The sequence below is a fragment of the Cetorhinus maximus genome, chromosome 21 (assembly GCF_964194155.1).
Source record: "Cetorhinus maximus chromosome 21, sCetMax3.hap1.1, whole genome shotgun sequence".
Classification (NCBI taxonomy): Eukaryota; Metazoa; Chordata; class Chondrichthyes; order Lamniformes; family Cetorhinidae; genus Cetorhinus; species Cetorhinus maximus.
In genome coordinates, this window is record NC_135899.1 from 35,137,941 (window position 1) to 35,156,819 (window position 18,879).

Consider the following 18,879-nt stretch of genomic DNA (forward strand, 5'->3'; position numbering starts at 1 on the left):
AACACCACTTGGAGGAAGCAATGAGGGTGGCAAGGGCACAGAATGCACTCTGGGTGGGAGACTTCAATGTCCAACACCAAGAGTGGCTCGGTAGCACCACTACCGACCGAGCTGGCTGAGTCCTCAATGACATAGCTGCCAGACTGGGTCTGCGGCAGGTGGTGAGGGAAAAACATACTTGACCTCATCCTCACCAACCTGCCTGCTGCAGATGCATCTGTCCATGACAGTATCGGTAGAAGTGACCACCGCACAGTCATTGTGGAGATGAAGTCCTGCCTTCACATTGAGGATACCCTCCATCGTGTTGTGTGGCACTACCACCGTGCGAAATGGGATAGATTTCGAACAGATCTAGCAACTCAAGACATGGCATCCATGAGGCGCTGTGGGCAATCAGCAGAAGCAGAATTGTACTCGAACACACAATCTGTAACCTCATGGCCTGGCATATCCCCCAATCTAACATTAGCATCAAGCCAGGGGATCAACACTGATTCAATGAAGAGTGCAGGAGGGCATGCCAGGAGCAGCACCAGGCATACCTAAAAATAAGGTGTCAACCTGGTGAAGCTATAACACAGGACTACTTGCGTGCCAAACAGCATAAGCAGCAAGTGATAGACAGAACTAATTGATCCTACAACCAATAGATCAGAACTAAGCTCTGCAGTCCTGCCACATCCAGTCGTGAATGGTGGTGGACAATTAAAAAACTCACTGGAGGAGGAGGCTCCACAAATATCCCCATCCTCAGTGATGGAGTAGCCCAGCACAGCTGTGCAAAAGATAAGGCTGAAGCATTCACAACAATCTTCAGCCAGAAATGGCAAGTGGATGATCCATCTCGGCCTCCTCTGGAAGTCCCCAGCATCACAAATGCCAGTCTTCAGCTAACTTGATTCACTCCACGTGATATCAAGAAACGGCCGAAGGCACTGGATACTGCAAAGGCTATGGGCCCTGATAATATTCCGGCAATAGTACTGAAGACTTGTGCTCCAGAACCTGGCGTGCCCCTAGCCAAGCTGTTCCAGTACAGCTACAACACTGGCATCTACCTGACTATGTGGAAAATTGCCCAGGTATGTCCTGTACACAAAAAGCAGGACAAATCCAACCCGGCCAATTACCGCCCCATCAGTTTACTCTCGATCATCAGTAAAGTAATGGAAGGGGTCATCAACAGTGCTATCATGCGGCACTTGCTTAGCAATATCCTGCTCACTGATGCCCAGTTTGGGTCAATGGGAATCAGGGGGAAAACTCTCTGCTGGCTGGAGTCATACCTAGCACAAAGGAAAGTGGTTGTGGTTGTTACAGGTCTGTCATCTCAGCTCCAGGATATCATTGCAGGAGTTCCTCAGGGTAGTGTCCTAGACCCAACCATCTTCAGCTGCTTCATCAATGACCTTTCTTCCATCATAAGGTCAGAAGTAGGGATGATTGCACAATGTTCAGCACCATTCGCGACTCCTCAGATACTGAAGCAGTCCATGTCCAAATGCAGCAAGACCTGGACAATATCCAGGTTTGGGCTGATAAGTGGCAAGTAACATTCACGCCACACAAGTGTCAGGCAATGACGATCTCCAACAAGACAGATGTTCAATGACATTACCATCATTGAATCCCCCAATATCAACATCCTGGGGGTTACCATTGACCAGAAACTGAACTGGACTAGCCATATAAATACTATCGCTACAAGAGCAGGTCAGATGCTAGGAATCGTGCGACGAGTAACTCACCTCCTGACTCCCCAAAGCCTGTCCACCATCTACAAGGCACAAGTCAGGAGTGTGATGGAATACTCCCCACTTGCCTGGATGAGTGCAGCTCCCACAACACTGAAGAAGCTGGACACTGTCCAGGACAAAGCAGCCTGCTTGATTGGCACCACATCCACAAACATTCATTCCCTCTACCACCAATGCACAATAGCAGCAGTGTGTACCATCTACAAGATGCACTGCAGGAATTCACCAAGACAGCACTTTCCAAATCCACGACTACTACCACCTAGAAAGACAAGGGCACATGGGAACACTACCACTTGGGGGTTCCCCTCCAAGTCACTCACCATCCTGACTTGGAAATATATTGCCGTTCCTTCACTGTCGCTGGGTCAAATTCCTGGAACTCCCTTCCTATCAGCACCATTGGTGTACCTACACCACATGGACTGCAGCGGTTCAAGAAGGCAGCTCACCACCTCCTTCTCAAGGGCAATTAGGGATGGGCAATAAATGCTGGTGCAGCCAGCGAAGCCCACATCCTGTGAATGAATAAAAAGAAAATGAGAGCTAAGTTTAGTTGGATGGAAGTTGGAATCTTGTTATGTGTATGTGTGAAATTTCAAATGGAGGTGGGAACTACAATTACATAACTATAATTTGAAGTAAGTTTTAGTAAGGCTTATCTTGTCTATTTTAGGATGTAGATTAGCTTCTTGTTTCTCATTCATTAGTTAACAGATATTTATTACAATAGATTCATTTTTCTGTCTTCATATTGTTGTTATTCAATATTTTTAATTTAAGCCATTTGGTGGCATTGTAACTAAATTTGAAATCCACTGATGTTCTTTCCTCATCCTTTGCAATGTAGACCAATTTTTATTTGTTTCTAAACCTATAATTTTCAGAGTCCAATCCATGTTCCATAAAATGTTTGTTGATCATTTTATGTTTTTTCCTGGTTCTCATTTCACTAAGTCTAGTTCTTAAAAGTGTTTCCTGTTTCACCAATGTATAGAATTTTGCATCGTTTTGCGTAGACTACAAATTGTTACTGACACATTTATCTGTGATTTATAAGGGTAGCCCTTCCTGTGTTGGAATTTTGTCTTGTTTTAAGGACTTTTAAGTGCTTGCATGTTACACAACCCTTACTCACAATTTGGGGCGGCCTCTGGATTCACCTTCTAACTAAAACATCTTTTTAATTCCTGTTTCTTTTAAAGGCTGTTATTATGTTATGTTGGCTTAATGAGGCTACTCCTTCAATTTTTCAGCACTATTTTTAATTATTCTATTTATGTGTTGGGTCTTATTACAATATCTTGCGAGAAGTGGTATTTTGGTGAATAATTTATTTAATCTTGGACAGTTGTCTTATCTACTCTAAAATTGGATTTAATGTAGCTGAGGAACCTTTTTGTGTCTCCTTCGTCGAATAAGGTATTAACCACAAGGTCACAGTCTGTCTTTTTTGTGCAAATGTGGTGAAATTGCATCAGTTGTGATTTAATTAATCCATGGAAAGTATGTTTAGAATGGTGGCTTTGGAAATGTCAAGGTCAATGTGTGTCTGTTGTTTTAAAGATAACTTTTGTTGCTAATTTGTGTTTGTTACCTTCTTGTTCCAGTTTCAACACATGGTGTCTGGGAAACCGACTTTTTCTTTATTGGTTGTGACTTTGATCTTTATACAGGGACGATGATTATTTAGAATTTGTACAAAACCCTCAAATTCTGACTCGGTATGGGATCAAACTCCCCATACGTCATCCAGAAATCCATAATAACGTCATGGTTTCTTGGGACATTTTTAAAAATACTTTCTTCCCATTCCGCCATACTGATGTAGGACAGTGCAATTTTTTTTACCCATCACCCCCACCCTTGATTTGAAGATAATATTCCTTATTGAATTCAAAATCACTATTAGTTAATCCCAGATGTAATCATTGGATTGTTGCTTCATCCGGTTTATCCAGTTGTGAGAATTTCTTGAAGATATTTCAGACAGACAGAATACCTCTATCCATCTCTACATTAGTGTACAAACTCTCCATATCCATTGTGAAGAGTATATTATCGGGGGTTATGTTCAGTGAATTAACTATTTCTATTTTATTATATGTATCTTTAATATAACTAGGGTGTTTTTGAGCTAAGGGGTTCAAAAATGAATCAGTGAATTCCACTATCTTGTATGATTTCGCTGCCACAATCTGAAACAATAAGTTTACCTGGAGGTATTCCTCCTGATATTGTCTATGTGTTTGGGTGCTTACGTACTTTGGGAAGCAAGTAAAATTTTCCTCATTGTGGCTGCTGTCCCCTTAGGTATCCCTTCAGTTTCTGATTGATGGATTTGGAATCCTTACATTGTGACAGTATGTCCGTAACTTCTTTTTGTAAGTCTTGATATATGGATTTAGTTAACTTGGTACATTAATCTGCATTGTTCAGTTATCTATAAGCTTCAAAAACTTGTAGTTGCTGATCCCTGATAACAATGTTACTACCTTTGTGCAGTGTTCCTGTTGTCTTTTGGTTCCCAGGTGTTGGTAATAACCACACTTTAAGCTTGGAAAGAGCAGAACTCTTTATCTTTAACTTGCCATGCTGCCTTGTACAAAAGAAGGACCGGTTTGAACTGGTTTTGTTACACATTACCTCAGTCTCAATGCAGCTGTGAAATGTGACACCCTGGAACACTTACACATAACAATTAGTTCCTTGCTAATTCATTCCTAGCTCTTTTACAGACAATATTTACAGACAATACAACAGTATATAACTTTGTCAGCTGGTTTTATAATAATATCTGTACTGGCCTTTAGTTCCCTAATTCCTTGTTTTTCTCTTCTCCTGAGGTTTTGTTTATTCTTTCTCTGGGGGATCCTCCTTCTTTCTGACTGAGTTGCTTTGATGAAAGCAAATATTTTTGGGTATAGGTTTGGGTTTTTATTTTTTGGTGGAATCCAATCTGATTTGGGTGTGAAGGGTAGCCTGTCAGAAATTGAGTCACCAAAAAAGGTGTAGAAGTTTAATTTTTCTATAGAATTTGTCTAAGTCTGTTTGAATTTGTATATTATGCTCTTTTACTGCTAGAACACAAGTTAAGCTTCTGTTTAGGACTTCTCCTTTAATATTGTAGGTTGAAATGTTTTGGCAATGTTATTAATTGTTTTCTTTAGATTAAAGGGCTCCTTTTATAGCGTTTGGTTTCCTTTTAGTTTAAATATTTCATCCAGATGTTGATGATGGAATGAGTTGTTCTTTTTGTCCAATGGATGTTAACCGGTTCTAAGTTAAAGGTTGGATTTGGTATTGCTGGGATATATGTTTGTGTTTTAATATATTGGTTTAATTTTTTAACCGTGTCTTTTCGTTTTCCTCATCAGCGATAACTCCTCTGCTTTTCTATAACACAGTGTCATGGGATCTCTTACATTCACCTCAGAGAACAGATGGGGGCCTTGGTTTAACTCATCTGAAAGATGGTACCTCTGACAGTGCAGTGTGACCTTCCAGCACTAGATGTGCTGTGTCGGGAGGACTCTCCCTGTTATAAAGCTGGTGATGCTGCAGTGCACCCTCCCACTAGTACATAAACAAAAATTGCATACACTATCATTTGCAAGTTACTCCACATATATAGTCCATAAAGAAAATTATCACACAGGAACAAAAAATACTTGTTCTTTAGAGTCTGTTCCAATTTTGCCTCTCTCTATACACACATTGCACACATATATATTAATGATCTAGATACGAAGCTTGGGAGCATAGTGAACTGCAAGGACAGTGTGGAACTTCAAAAGGGCATAGACAAGTTGGTGGAGTGGGCAGATAGGTGGCAGATGAAGTTCAATGCGGAGAAGTGTGATGCATTTTGGTAGGAAGAACATGGACAGACAATATAAAAAAAGGGGTAAAATTTTGAAGGGGGTGTGGGAGCAGAAAGACCTGGATGTATATGTGCATAGATCATTAAAGGTGACAGGACAGGTAGAGAGAGCAGTTAATAAAGCATATAGTACCTTGGGCTTTATTAATAGGGGCAGAGTACAAGAGCAGGGAGGTTATGCTGAATTTATATAAGACACTCGTTAAAGCTCAGCTGGAGTATTGTGTACAGTTCTGGGCACCAAATTATAGGAAGGATGTGAACATATTGGAGAGAGTGCAGAAAAGGTTTATAAGAATGGTTCCAAGGATGAAAAACTTCAGTTATGAGGATAGTTCGGAGAGGTTGGGACTGTTCTCCTTGAAGAGAAGAAGGCTAAGAGGAGATTTGATAGAGATGTTCAAAATCATGAGACGGCTGTAGACAGGGAGAAGCTGTTCCCACTCATAAAAGGATCAAAAATGAGAGGGCACAGATTTAAAGTGATTTGCAAAAGAAGCAAATGTGATGTGAGAAAAAACTTTTTCACACAACGAGTTGTTCGGGTCTGGAATGCACTGCCTGGAAGTGTGGTGGAGGCAGGTTCAATCAAGGCTCCAAGGGCATTAGAGGATTATTTGAATAGAAACAACGTGCAGCGGTATGGGGGAAAAAGCAGGGCAATGGCACTAGCTCATAAATGCTCATTTGGAGAACTGTGCAGACGCGATAGGCAGAATGGCGTCCTTCTGTGCCATCACAATTCTGTGATAATCTTTAGTGTGTTCAGGTCTTCTTATGGTGTGTGAGAGAGTTGTTGTTGGCTGTTCATCTGGTGTCTGCTAGTTCCTGAAGTGACGTCTCTGGGGATGTTGTTGCCGTGGCGAGTGTTGTTGCTGTGGTAATTGTTGCTGCTGATCCACTGCATTTGTTGGGGAACAGTTGAGCTCTGGGACTGATGGTCGTTCAGTTCCTTGCTCAGTTGGTGAAATAGGATCTGCCTCATCAGCTGTCTGCTGTGAAGGAGCAGCTTCTCCGGTTGCAGGTAGATGTCTGCGGTTGTGACGATAGATCTGGTTGTTCAGTTTCACCGTGTACGATCAAGGTGACAACTTCTCTACACAGGACCCAAGTTGCCAAGTGAGCTGACTTTTGTTGAGCGCGTTGAACGTTTTCACTCTGACCGGCTCTCCAACTCTCAGCTCTGGCAACGATGTGGCAGCTTCATCAAAGTGAAATTTGTCTTTCTGTCGTTTCACTTTGATCTTGTCACTCTATCCTGTTACTACTTCTGGCCTCAGTAGTTTTTTAGCTGTTGGAAGAGTAGTCTGGGTGCACCATGACATTAGTCACTGGACTGGACAACTTTCCATGCCTTCAGTAGGTGTGTTTCTCCACTCTAAGATTGCTTTGTATACATCTGTGCTGTATCTCGTCGACTTTCTGATGATCCCTTTGGCAATTTTCACCGCTGTCTCAGCCTTTCCATTTGACTGGGGATAGTGTGGAGATGATGTGTGGCGCTGAATTTCCCAATCATTCATCAAGTGTCTGAATTCTTCATTCATGAATTGAGGGTCATTGTCACTCATCACAATGTCAGGAATGCCATGACGACTGAAGTGTGCTTTCAGGCGTCTACAATCTCACTGGTAGTTGTTGATGTCAGCTGGTCTAACTCCCAGTAGTCTGAATAGTAGTCGACTGTGACAGGATAATCAGCTCCAGTGAGAATGAAGAGGTCTACTCCAAGCTTCATCCATGGTCTGTCTGGGATGTCATGAGTCATGAGCAGCTCTTTATCTTGCTTAGCTTGATGCTCATTACAAACACTGCACTGGCTGACGTGGTCCTTAATCTCATTGCTCATGTTTGGCCAGTAGAGCACTTCTCTTCCCTCCCTCAGACTAGATTCCTTGATGGTTTGTATGGATGTGCTTCAGCATCTCTTTTCTCATTTCTTTAGGGATAATGGCCCTCATCCCTTTGTACAAGATGCCATCTTGGACGATCACTTCATCTCTGTCTGCCTAATACTCTCTTACAGCAACAGGTGTGTCCTTGGTGGTTTCAGGCCATCCTTTCATCACAGCTTCCTGTAACATTTGAAGAGTTGTATCTCATTGTGTAGTTTGCTTGATCTGAGCAAGACATTTGTCTGTCAGATTCAATGTCTCTGCTGGATTGATGACTTCCAGAGCATGTCGTGCTGTTGCTTCTTGTTGAATCTGGAAGATTTCACACTCTGTACCAGCATCAACTTCCTTCAAAGAGACTGCAGCTCTCGACAGCATGTCGGTGATGTCCATCTGCTTCCCTTGCTTGTACTTCACTTCCAAGTGATATCTCTGCAAATGAAGTAACAACCTTTGTAAATACTTTGGAGCAGATAGAAGCGGTTTGATAAAGAGGCTTTGAAATGGCTTGCGGTCAGACTCTACCATCACTTTCTCTCTCCCAAATAGGTACTGGTTGAAATGCTCACAAGCAAAGACAAAAGCCAGGCTCTCTTTCTCAATCTGTGCAAAGTGTCGTTCAGTTTTTGTCAATGCTCTGAATACAAACACAACTGGTTGTCCTTGCATGAGGGTTGCTCCAAGTCCTGTTTCACTGGCATCTCACTGCAGGGTGACTTCATCAATGACATCATCGTACCTCAGTACTGGCATTGTTGTCACTAGTTGTTTGATGAGTGAAAGCTGCTTCTTCTGTGCCCCAATACCACTGAACATCCTTTGCAGTGAGTTTGTGTAGAGATTCACACTCTGATGACAAATGGAGTAAAAATGTGGCTAGGTGGTTCCTGTGTGGCTTCAGTGATGTTCCAGGAGGACCAGCAATTGTGTGAAAGTTTTATTACTGAACTCGCACCAATACGATTTCTTCCCTGTGTGAGTGCATTGATGGACCAGGAGATGCTCTGTGCAAAAGCCTTGTCACACACCTCACACCTAAATGGGTTCTCTCCAGTGTAAATCTGCTGGTGTTTCAAGAGATTGGAGGTGTGGGTGAAAGCTTTGTCACAAACATCGCTCCTGAAGATTTTTCCCCTTTGTGAATCCTCTGGTGTCCCAGGAGAGTTGAAGTTGTCACAAAAGTTTTATTGTGAACATCAGACTTCAAGGGTTACTCGCCAGTGTGGCTCCTCTGATGGAGCAGGAGGTTTGATGACCTTGAGAATGATTTGTCACAAACATCACACGTGAATGGTTTCTTCCTGGTGTGAATGCGTTGGTGTACACAGAGGCTCGACGAGTCAGAGAATGATTTGTCACACACTTCACACCTGAACGGTTTCTCCCCAGTGTGAATGCGTTGGTGTCTGCGGAGGTTTCCTGACAGCGAGAATGACTTGTCACACACCTCACATGTGAACGATTTCTCACCTGTGTGAATACGTTGGTGTCTGCGGAGGTTCCCTGGCTGCAAGAATGATTTGTCACATACCTCACACATGAATGGTTTCTCGCCTGTGTGAACTCGTTCATGTTTGCGGAGGTCTGAAGATGACGAGAATGATTTGTCACACACCTGGCACGTGAATGGTTTCTCCCCTCTGTGAATGCGTTGGTGTATGAGGAGACTTGATGACTGCAAGAATGATTTGTCACACACCTCGCAGGTAAATGGTTTCTCCCCTGTGTGAATGCGTTGGTGCCTGCGGAAGGTCGATAAATCCGAGAATGATTTGATGCACACTTTGCATGTGTATGGTTTCTCACCTGTGTGAGTGCGTTGGTGTCTGCGGAGTTGTGATGAATCCGAGAACGATTTCATACACACCTGGCACGTGAATGGTTTCTCTCCAGTGTGAGTGCGTTGGTGCAGTAGAAGGGCCGATGAGAATGAGAATGATTTCTCACACACCTTGCACCTGAATGGTTTTTCCCCTGTGTGAATGTGTTGGTGTCTGCGGAGATTTGCTGACAGCGAGAATGATTTGTCACACACCTCACATGTGAATGGTTTTTCCCCTGTGTGACTGCGTTGGTGTCTGCGGAGGTTCGCTGACAGCGAGAATGATTTGTCACAAATCTCACAGATGAACGGTTTCTGCCCTTTGTGAATGCGCTCGTGTTTGTGGAAGATCGATAAATCCGGGAACGATTTGAGGCACACTTTGCACATGAATGGTTTCACTGTGTGAATACGCTGGTGTCTGCGGAGGGTCGATAAATCCGAGAATGATTTGATACACACCTTGCATGTGAATGGTTTCTCCCCTGTGTGAGTGCGTTGGTGCATGAGGAGGGTCGAGGACTGCAAAAATGATTTGTCACACACCTCACATTTAAATGGCTTCTCTCCTGTGTGAATGCGTTGGTGTCTGCGGAAGGCCAATGAGTTCGAGAATGATTTGTCACACAACTCGCACGTGAAGGGTTTCTCACCTGTGTGACTCGACTGGTGTGACAGAAGATGGGAGGATTGGGTGAAAGCCTTCTCACAAACATCACACCTGAAGGGTTTCTCCCCCGTGTGAATCCTCTGGTGTATCAGGAGTCTCGTAGATGTCACAAAACCTTTATTACAAACCTCACACTTGAATTGTTTCCCTTCCATGTGGCTGCCCTTGTGTTAACAGTTGTACAACAGATTGCCTGTTCGGAGATCTTATGAGCCTTTGGAGCCCTCCTCACACTTGAACAGCCTCTCACGTGTAGGAATGAATCAGTGGTTCATGAGGCTCAATGAATGATTGAAGGTCCACACCACTGACCAGTTTCAGATCTGATGATACGTTAAAGCTCCCCTGACCCAAACGATTTCCAGATGATGGTTTCACTGCCCAACCTTGTGTGTTGAGCAATGCTGTGAAGGGACTGGATGTCTTGCCACAGTTGTGCAGTTGTTCCTTGGGTGATGGTCAGGATCCATCTGTGGTGTCTATCCTCTCTGTATTCTCTGGTGTAGTACGGTGCAATCCTCCTGTAAAACAGGAAAAGGAAACATGATTTCCTCCAACTCCCTCTCCTCCTTAGCTGAAGGGGCTGACTCCTCAGTTAGAGACTGTTCCACAGTGAGTGCCAGTCTGCTATTCACCTGTGTGGGGGAATCAGATGCAAGTTATTTATTTTTCCTCACCTGACTGTCACATACCCTCTGTTTCCAGCAGGGGCACTGGATAGTGATCAGGAGCAGACAACGTGACTACTTTCTGTCCTCCGCTCTGCCCCTACCATCTTCCCAGGCGTGTGAGGGCAATGGAAAAGACAGTCGGGTGGAGTGTAATCATTGGGGACTTCGACTACCCTAATATCAGTTTTGATACAAACAGTGTGAAGGGCACAGAGGGCACAAAATTCTTGAATTGCATTCAAGAGAACTTTTTTAGCCAGCATGTAACAAGCCCAATGAGAGGAGGTGCAATTCTGGATTTAGTCTTAGGAAATTAAGCTGGGCAAGTGGATAAAGTAGCAGTGGAGACCATTTTGAAGATAGTGACCATAATTTAGTTAGATTTCTCATCATTATGGAAAAGGACAAAGATAGAACAGGAGTAAAAGTTCTAAATTGGGTGAAAACAAATTTTACAAAGCTGCAAGGTGAGCTGGCAAGAGTCGGCTGGATACAGCTATTAGAAGGAAAAACTGTGTCAAATCAGTGGGAGGCATTCAAAGGCGATATTCTACGGGCACAGAGTAGACATGTCCCCACCAAGAAAAGGGGTGGTACTGCCAAATCCAGAGCCCCCTGGTTATCCAGAAGCCAAGGTAAAGCAGAAAAAGAAAGCTTATGACAGTCACAAAAGACTTACTACTTAATATAAAGCCTAGAAGAGTATAGAAAGTACAGGGGTGAAGTCAAAATGGAAATTAGGAAAGCAAAGAAAGGATATGAAAAAATATTGGCAGGTAAAATCAAAGAAAATCCTAAGAAGTCTTACCAGTACACCATGAGCAAGAAAGGAAAAGGCAGGACCTAACGAGATGTACATAGTAACTTGTAGGTTGATGCAGAAGATGTGGGCAGCGTTCTCAATGAGTACTTTGTCTCTGTCTTCACTAAGGAGAGGGATAATGCAAGTATTCTAGTTAAAGAGGAGTGTGAAATATTAGATACAATAAGCATAGTAAGAGAGGAAGTACAGGAGGGACTGGCATCCTTGAAGGTGGATAAATCACCAGGGCCAGATGGATTGTATCCCAGGCTGTTAAAGGAAGCCAGGAAGGAAATAACGGATGCTTTGTGGATCATTTCCAATCCTCACTAGATACAGGCAAGGTCCCAGAGGACTGGAGGTCTACCAATGTTGTACCATTATTTAAAAAGGGTGCAATGGATAGGGCAGAAAATTATAGGCTGGTCAGTCTGACTTCAGTGGTGGGCAAATTATTGGAAACAATTCTGAGAGACAGGAGAAACTGTCACTTAGAAAGGCACAGATTGATCAGGGATAGTCAGCATGGTTTTGTTAGGGGAAGATCGTGTCTTACTAAATAGAATTTTTTGAGGAAGTAACAAAGAAGATTGATGAGGGTCATGCAGTGAATGTTGTCTACATGGGTTTCAGTAAGGCATTTGACAAGGTCCCACATGGCAGACTAGTCAGGAAAGTGAGATCTCATGGGATGCAGAAGGTGGCAGGTTGGATCCAAAATTGGCTCAGTGACAGGAAATAAAGGGTAATGGTCGATTAATGTTTTTTGTGAATGGAAAACGGTTTCCAGTGGTGTTCCACAGGGCTCAGTGTTGGGACCCTTGCTGTTTGTTGTATATATTAATGATTTACACTTAAATGTGGGAGGCATGATCTGGAAATTTACAGATGACAAAAAAATTGGCCATGTAGTTGATAGTAAAGAGGATGGCTGTCGACTCCAGAATGATATTGAGTGGGCGGAGAAGTGACAGTCAATCCGGAAAAGTGTGAGGTGATGCATTTGGGGAGGGCAAACAAAGCAAGGGAATACTCAATAAATGGGAAGTTATTGATAGGGGTTGAGGAAGTGAGAGACCTTGGAGTGCATGTCCACAGGTCCTTGAAGGTGGCAGGCAGGTGGACAAGGCATATGGAATGCTTTCCTTTATTGGACAAGGTATTGAATACAAAAACAGGGATGCAGTGATGGAACTATATAAAACGCTGGTTAGGCCACAGCTGGAATTTTGTGTACAGCTCTGGTCACATTACAGGAAGGACATAATTGCTCTGGAGTGAGAGAGCAGAGATTTACAATAATGTTGCCAGTGCTTGAAAATTTCCACTATGAGGAGAGATTGGAAAGGCTAGGATAAAAGCAAAAAACTGCGGATGCTGGAAATCCAAAACAAAAACAAAAATACCTGGAAAAACTCAGCAGGTCTGGCAGCATCTGCGGATAGGAGCACAGTTAACGTTTCAAGTCCGAATGACCCTTCAACAGAACTAAGTAAAATAGAAGAGAGGTAAAATATAATCTGGTTTGGGGGGGGCGGTGGGACAAGAAGAGCTGGATAAAGGGCCAGTGATAGGTGGAGATCACCAAAAGATGTCACAGACAAAAGGACAAAGAGGTGTTGAAGGTGGTGATATTATCTAAAGGAATGTGCTAATTAAGGGTAGAAAGCAGGACGAGCAAGGTACAGAAAGCCCTAGTGGGGGTGGGGTGGGGGGAAGGGATCGAAATAGGCTAAAAGGTAGAGATAAAACAATGGATGGAAATACTCTTAAAAATAATGGAAGTAGGTGGGAAAAGAAAGATCTATATAAATTATTGGAAGAAACAAAAAGGAGGGGGAAAATCGGAAAGGGGATGGGGATGAATACTGAGTTCAACAATTTTAGATCATGAACTCTCTCCTCCATATCACCACCCCCACTTAATATCACCACCTTCAACACCTCTTTGTCCTTTTGTCTGTGACATCTTTTGGTGATCTCCACCTATCACTGGCCCTCTATCCAGCTCTTCTTGTTCCAACCCCCCCACCCCCCTTAAACCAGATTATATTTCACCTCTCTTCTATTTTTACTTAGTTCTGTTGAAGGGTCATTCGGACTCAAAACGTTAACTGTGCTCCTATCCGCAGATGCTGCCAGACCTGCTGAGTTTTTCCAGGTATTTTTGTTTTTGTTTTGGAAAGGCTAGGGTTGTTTTCCTTAGAACAGAGGAGGCAAAGGGGTGACCTAATTGGGGTGTCCAAAATTATAAGGGGCCTAGATAGGGTAGACAAGAAAGACTTGTTTCCACTAGCTGAAGGGTCAATTACCAGGGGGCATAGATTTAAAGTGTTTGGTAGAAGGATTAGAGGGGACATGAGGAAAAATGTTTCCGCCCAGAGAGTGGTGGGTGTCTGGAATTCACTGCCTAAGTTGGTGGTTGACGTGAAACACTCAACTCATTAGAAGGTACCTGGATAAAAGTAAAATACTGCGGAAGCTGCAAATCTGAAACAGAAACAGAAAATTCTGGAAAAACTCAGCAGGTCTAACAGCATCTGTGGAGAGAGAAAAAAAACATAGTTAACACGAAGATAAAAGCAAAATACTGTGGATGCTGGAAATCTGAGCATTTTCTATTTTTGTTTCAGATTTCCAGCATCCGCAGTATTTTGCTTTTATCTTCGTGTTAACTCTTTTTTGTTTCTCTCCACAGATGCTGTTAGACCAGCTGAGAAGGTACCTGGATCTGCACTTGAAGTGCTGTAACCTGCAAGGCTACTTACCAGGTGCTGGAAAGTGGGATTAAAATGAGCGGCTGGTTGCTTTGTTCTCTTTCCTGGCCGGCGCAGACACAATGGCCTCTTTCTGCACAGTAACTTTTCTATGATCCTATGGCTATCAATTCACTATGAGCTCGTGTCATGTTGATGAAGACCAGTTTTATCCTCAGAGTATGTGTTTAACATAAGTCACTCAGGAGAAATGTTAATTCAGTGAAGATTTTGAAATTTCTCCCTTGTTTTCCAGAAATATTTCAAGAAAACACACTGGACAGGAAGTGCTAGAAGCTAAGGAAAATATTGCTTCAGTGTAGCTGATTGAAGGGTTCTGGTTTATTCTGGGAAATTAGATACACTGCACTCGCTCAGACAGCACATCCCAAATTCAGCTATCAGCCCCAGCACTGGGCAAAACTGTCAAATCCAAGCCCAGGCTTTGGGGAAAGGCTGAGGCCTTCAGGTAACATCTTTAAAGAAGGCATTAAAAGATATTTCAATAAATGTGTTTCCAGGTACAGCAGCCAAATTGCTATGGTGCTGGATTAACATAACAGAGATTGAGAGTTCAAATCCAACCACGGAAAGTTACATACATAAAATTACAGCGCAGAAACAGGCCATTTGGCCCAATTAGTACATGCTGGTGTTTATGCTTTACATGAGCCTCCTCTCATCCCTCTTCATCTCACCCTATCAGCATATCCTTCTGTTCCATTCTCCCTCATGTGCTGATCTAGTTTCCCCTGAAAGACATCTATGCTACTCACCTCAACCACCCCATGTTATGAAATTAAATTTAATGAATTTGTGGAATAGAATCAAAATAAAAACATGAAAACTTTCAGATTGTCAGAAAAACCCAAATATTGTACTTCAGAGAAGGGAACCTGCTACAACTACCTGGTCTGGTCTACATGTGACTCCAGTCCCACACAACATGGTTGACTTTGAACTGCCCTCTGAAGTGGCCCAATCACTACAAAGTCCAATAATACGAGGAAAATCAGATACATCTGGACAATCCTGGCATTGTGTCAGAATAAGATTAAGGTGATCTCAGCCCAGCGAAATCTGTAAAGTCTCTCTTACCAAGGTCTGAGGACAAGTACCCAAGAGAGGAGAGCTGCCCCACAGACTGGTCAAGTAGCAGTGATACTCACTGAATTGTATCAATCTGGAAACATCCCAGACTCCTCCGTCACCATCCCTGGGTATGTCCCATCCCATTGGCAGGTGGGGAAGTCTCAGTATTGACTCCATGGAGTCTCATGCCTTCAGGTCAAAGAAGTTCAAGGAAAACTACCACTCCCCTCCCAACTGATGAATAAATGATGACTGATTAACCATGTTAATCATCACTAGGGAAGTAGACCGAGGACAGATCCCAAAACTGGGTATCCATGAGGTGCAGTGAACCATCAGCAGCAGCAGGATTGTATTCCACCACAATCTCACAGCCTGGCACAGCCTTCATTCCATGATTATCATCAAACCAGTAGATAGACATGTCAGGAGCAGCATTGGCTCCCTCTTTGCCACTTGCCTCTCTGCCTACTGCCTCCTAACAGGACTGAGAAAAATTTGAACATACGAATTAGGAGTAGGCCACTTGGCCCATTGAGCCTGCTCTGCCATTCAATAAAGTCATGGCCGATCTGCTTGTAACCCCAACTCCACACTCCCACCCCTGAGTCTTATCAAGAATCTACCTACCTCTGCCTTAAAAATATTCAAAGACTCTGCTTCCACTGCCTTTTGAGGAAGAGTTTTCCTACGACTCATGACCTCCTGAGAGAAGAAAATTCTCCTCATCTGTCTTAACTGGGTGACCCCTTATTTTAGACAGTGAGCCCTATTTCTAGATTCTCCCACAAGAGGAAACATCCTCACCACATCCACCCTGTCAAGACCCCTCAGTAACTTATATGTTTCAATCAAGTCACCTCTTACTCTTCTAAACTCCAGCGCATACAAGCCTAGCTTGTCCAACCTTTTCTCATAAGACAAGCTGCCCAATCGAGGTATTAGTCTGGAAACATTCTCTAAATAGCTTCCAATGCATTTACATCTCCCCCTTAAATAAAGGGACCAATGCTGCACACAGTACTCCAGATGTGGTCTCACCAATGCCCTGTGTAACTGAAGCATAATCTCCCTACTTTTATATTCAATTCCCCTCACAATAAATGATAACATTCTGTTCGCTTTCCTAATTACTTGCTTTAATTGCATACTAACCTTTTGTGATTCATGCACGAGGGCACTGAGATCCCTCTATATCTCAGATCTCTGTAATCTCTCGCCATTTAGATTATATGCTTCCTTTTTATTCTTCCTGCCAAAATGGACAAATTCATGTTTTACCACATTGTACTCCATTTGCCAGATCTTTGCCCACTCACTTAACTTATCTATGTCCCTTTGTACCTTCCTTATGCCCTCTTCACAACTTAACTTTCCTAGCTACCTTTGTATCATCAGCAAATTTAGCAACCATACCTTTGGTCCCTTCATCCAAGTGATTTCTACAAATTGTAAAAAGTTGAGGCCCCAGCATTGATCCCTGTAGCACACCACTTGTTATATCTTGCCAACCAGAAAATGACTCATTTATGCCTACTCTCTGATTTCTGTTAGTTAGCCAACCTTCTATCCATGCCAATGTTACACACGACACCATGAGCTTTTATTTTCTGCAATACCCTTTGATGTGGCACCTTATCAAATGCCTTCTGGAAATCTAAGTACAGGACATTCACCAGTTCCCCTTTATCCACAGCACATTACTTCTTTAAAGAACTTCAATAAATTGGTTAAACATGATTTCCCTTTCACAAAACCATGTTGACTCTTCCTGATGACCTTGAATTTTTCTAAGTGCCCTGCTATAATAATAGTTCATAACATTTTTCCGATGACAGATATTAAGCTAACTGGCCTGTAGTTTCTGCTTTCTGTCTCCCTTTTTGAATAAAGGAGTTACATTCGTTATTTTCCAATCTAATGGAACCTTCCCGAATGTAGTTTAATTTTGTAGTTTTAATTTTGGAAAATTAAAACCAATGCATCAACCATCTCACTAGCCACTTTTAAGACTTTAGGATGAAGTCCATCAGGATACGGGGACTTGTCAGCCGGCAGCTCCAACAATTGGCTCAGTACCACTTCCCTGGTGATCAGGAACTTCCCTCAAACCCACCCCATACCCAGTCCATGCAGGGAGGGAACTGCAGCCTGAAGGTGCATCCTTCGGTGCTCCTTGACGCACTGAGTTTGAACTAGTAAGCAGCCATTCCTACCCTGCTCTGCTGCCAGTTATAGGTTATAACCCAATCTCCCTTTACAATGCATCCGCCCCCTCACTGGGAGACTGCTTCACAGTGAGGGTCAGTAGGATAGCGAACCATGAGGGGAATCACGCTGCTCCGACTGAACGCCTGCTCACTTTCCAATGTTTCACATAACAACAATAGACAGCAACAACTTGCATTTAGATGGCACCTTTAACATTGTCTAATGTCCCTGTGGTGGCCTAGACAACTATAGGGAGCCCACTCAGTATTGAAAGGGTTAACAGGGAAATTGAATTAAAAGCTTAGGCCTAAGAGAAAAATACTGCAACCTTGAAGAACAATAGCATCTTGTCTGACCACTATAGCAGGATGGGCCTTGAGACATTCCATGTATCTCTCTCTTGGGCTGAATGTAATCAAAGTTGTGATAATCAAATTATAAACAACTGCACTTGTAGTGTCGGAATGGAAATTTACTGGAACATGGATTGGTCAGTTAATTTATGCAAATAAGTGGATTGCGATGTGCAAAATTTACTGATTAGTTGTAAAATGCTTTTAAGCAAGTGTTTGTGTATTCTGCTTGCAGACAGTACAATAACTCTCGCTGTATTGGTCTCTCTCGTGCACAAGTAATAAATGGGGTTTCTACGACGAAATGATGCCTCGGTGTGATTAATCTCCAACGTCCCAAGGTGCTTTGCAAGAGCGTAAACAAAATTTCGGAGCTTGCTGGCACATTGGCCGCCAGGCGTCCTACATTACAATGGTGACCACACTTCAAAAGTACTTCATTGGCTGTAAAACATTTTGGGACATCTGGTGGTCATGAAACGCTCTATATAAATGCAGGTCTTTTTTCTTTTCTGAGGAGGTTACAGAAATAAGGTGGTGGGAGGTCTTAGAGTGATTTGAAAAAACAGGAAACATCCAGATCCCAACACACACACAGAACTCAACGATAGGAAATCAGTAAGAATCCTCAGACACTCTGCACCTCCCAGATAATTACACCTCACCTTCTCATATTCAGTAATGACTCATCAACAAAACACAGCCTGTAAATCAGAAGGGAAATGCTTCCAATAAACACACTCAATATCCAACACACAGCTCCAGTCAAACAGGTCAGTACAAAGCACTGAGTAAACAGCTCTCTCAGCTGGAACTTCTCACACAGCATAAGAGGCATTTCCACAGCTGATTCCCCACAGGATAGTCAGGCTGCCTGAAGATTAGTGTGGTTATTATGTGATGTAATTATTATAAATTCTGTTCTTTCACTCACCATCTCCTCACTTGGTTTTCAGTTTCTACA

At 42.9% G+C, this 18,879-nt stretch overlaps 2 protein-coding genes across 2 annotated transcripts in view; one reads left to right on the plus strand and one right to left on the minus strand.

The window, feature by feature from the left end:
• The window catches only part of LOC144695207 (uncharacterized), a 469,933-nt gene that overhangs the window by 422,397 nt on the left and 28,657 nt on the right, over nucleotides 1-18,879 (plus strand). The window lies entirely within an intron of this gene.
• LOC144695210 (uncharacterized) lies at nucleotides 4,878-18,871 on the minus strand. The gene is made up of 2 exons (XM_078566097.1): nucleotides 18,850-18,871; nucleotides 4,878-10,551 (listed from the first exon to the last, which is right to left on the minus strand). The coding sequence occupies exon 2, from the start codon at nucleotides 10,183-10,185 to the stop codon at nucleotides 8,749-8,751; it is 1,437 nt and encodes a 478-aa protein (XP_078422223.1). The 5' UTR covers nucleotides 10,186-10,551; nucleotides 18,850-18,871; the 3' UTR covers nucleotides 4,878-8,748.

Bases quoted from the DNA above. Each gene is read 5' to 3' on its own strand.
- LOC144695210 (XM_078566097.1), bottom strand. From the start codon at position 10,185: ATGGAAGGGAAACAATTCAAGTGTGAGGTTTGTAATAAAGGTTTTGTG.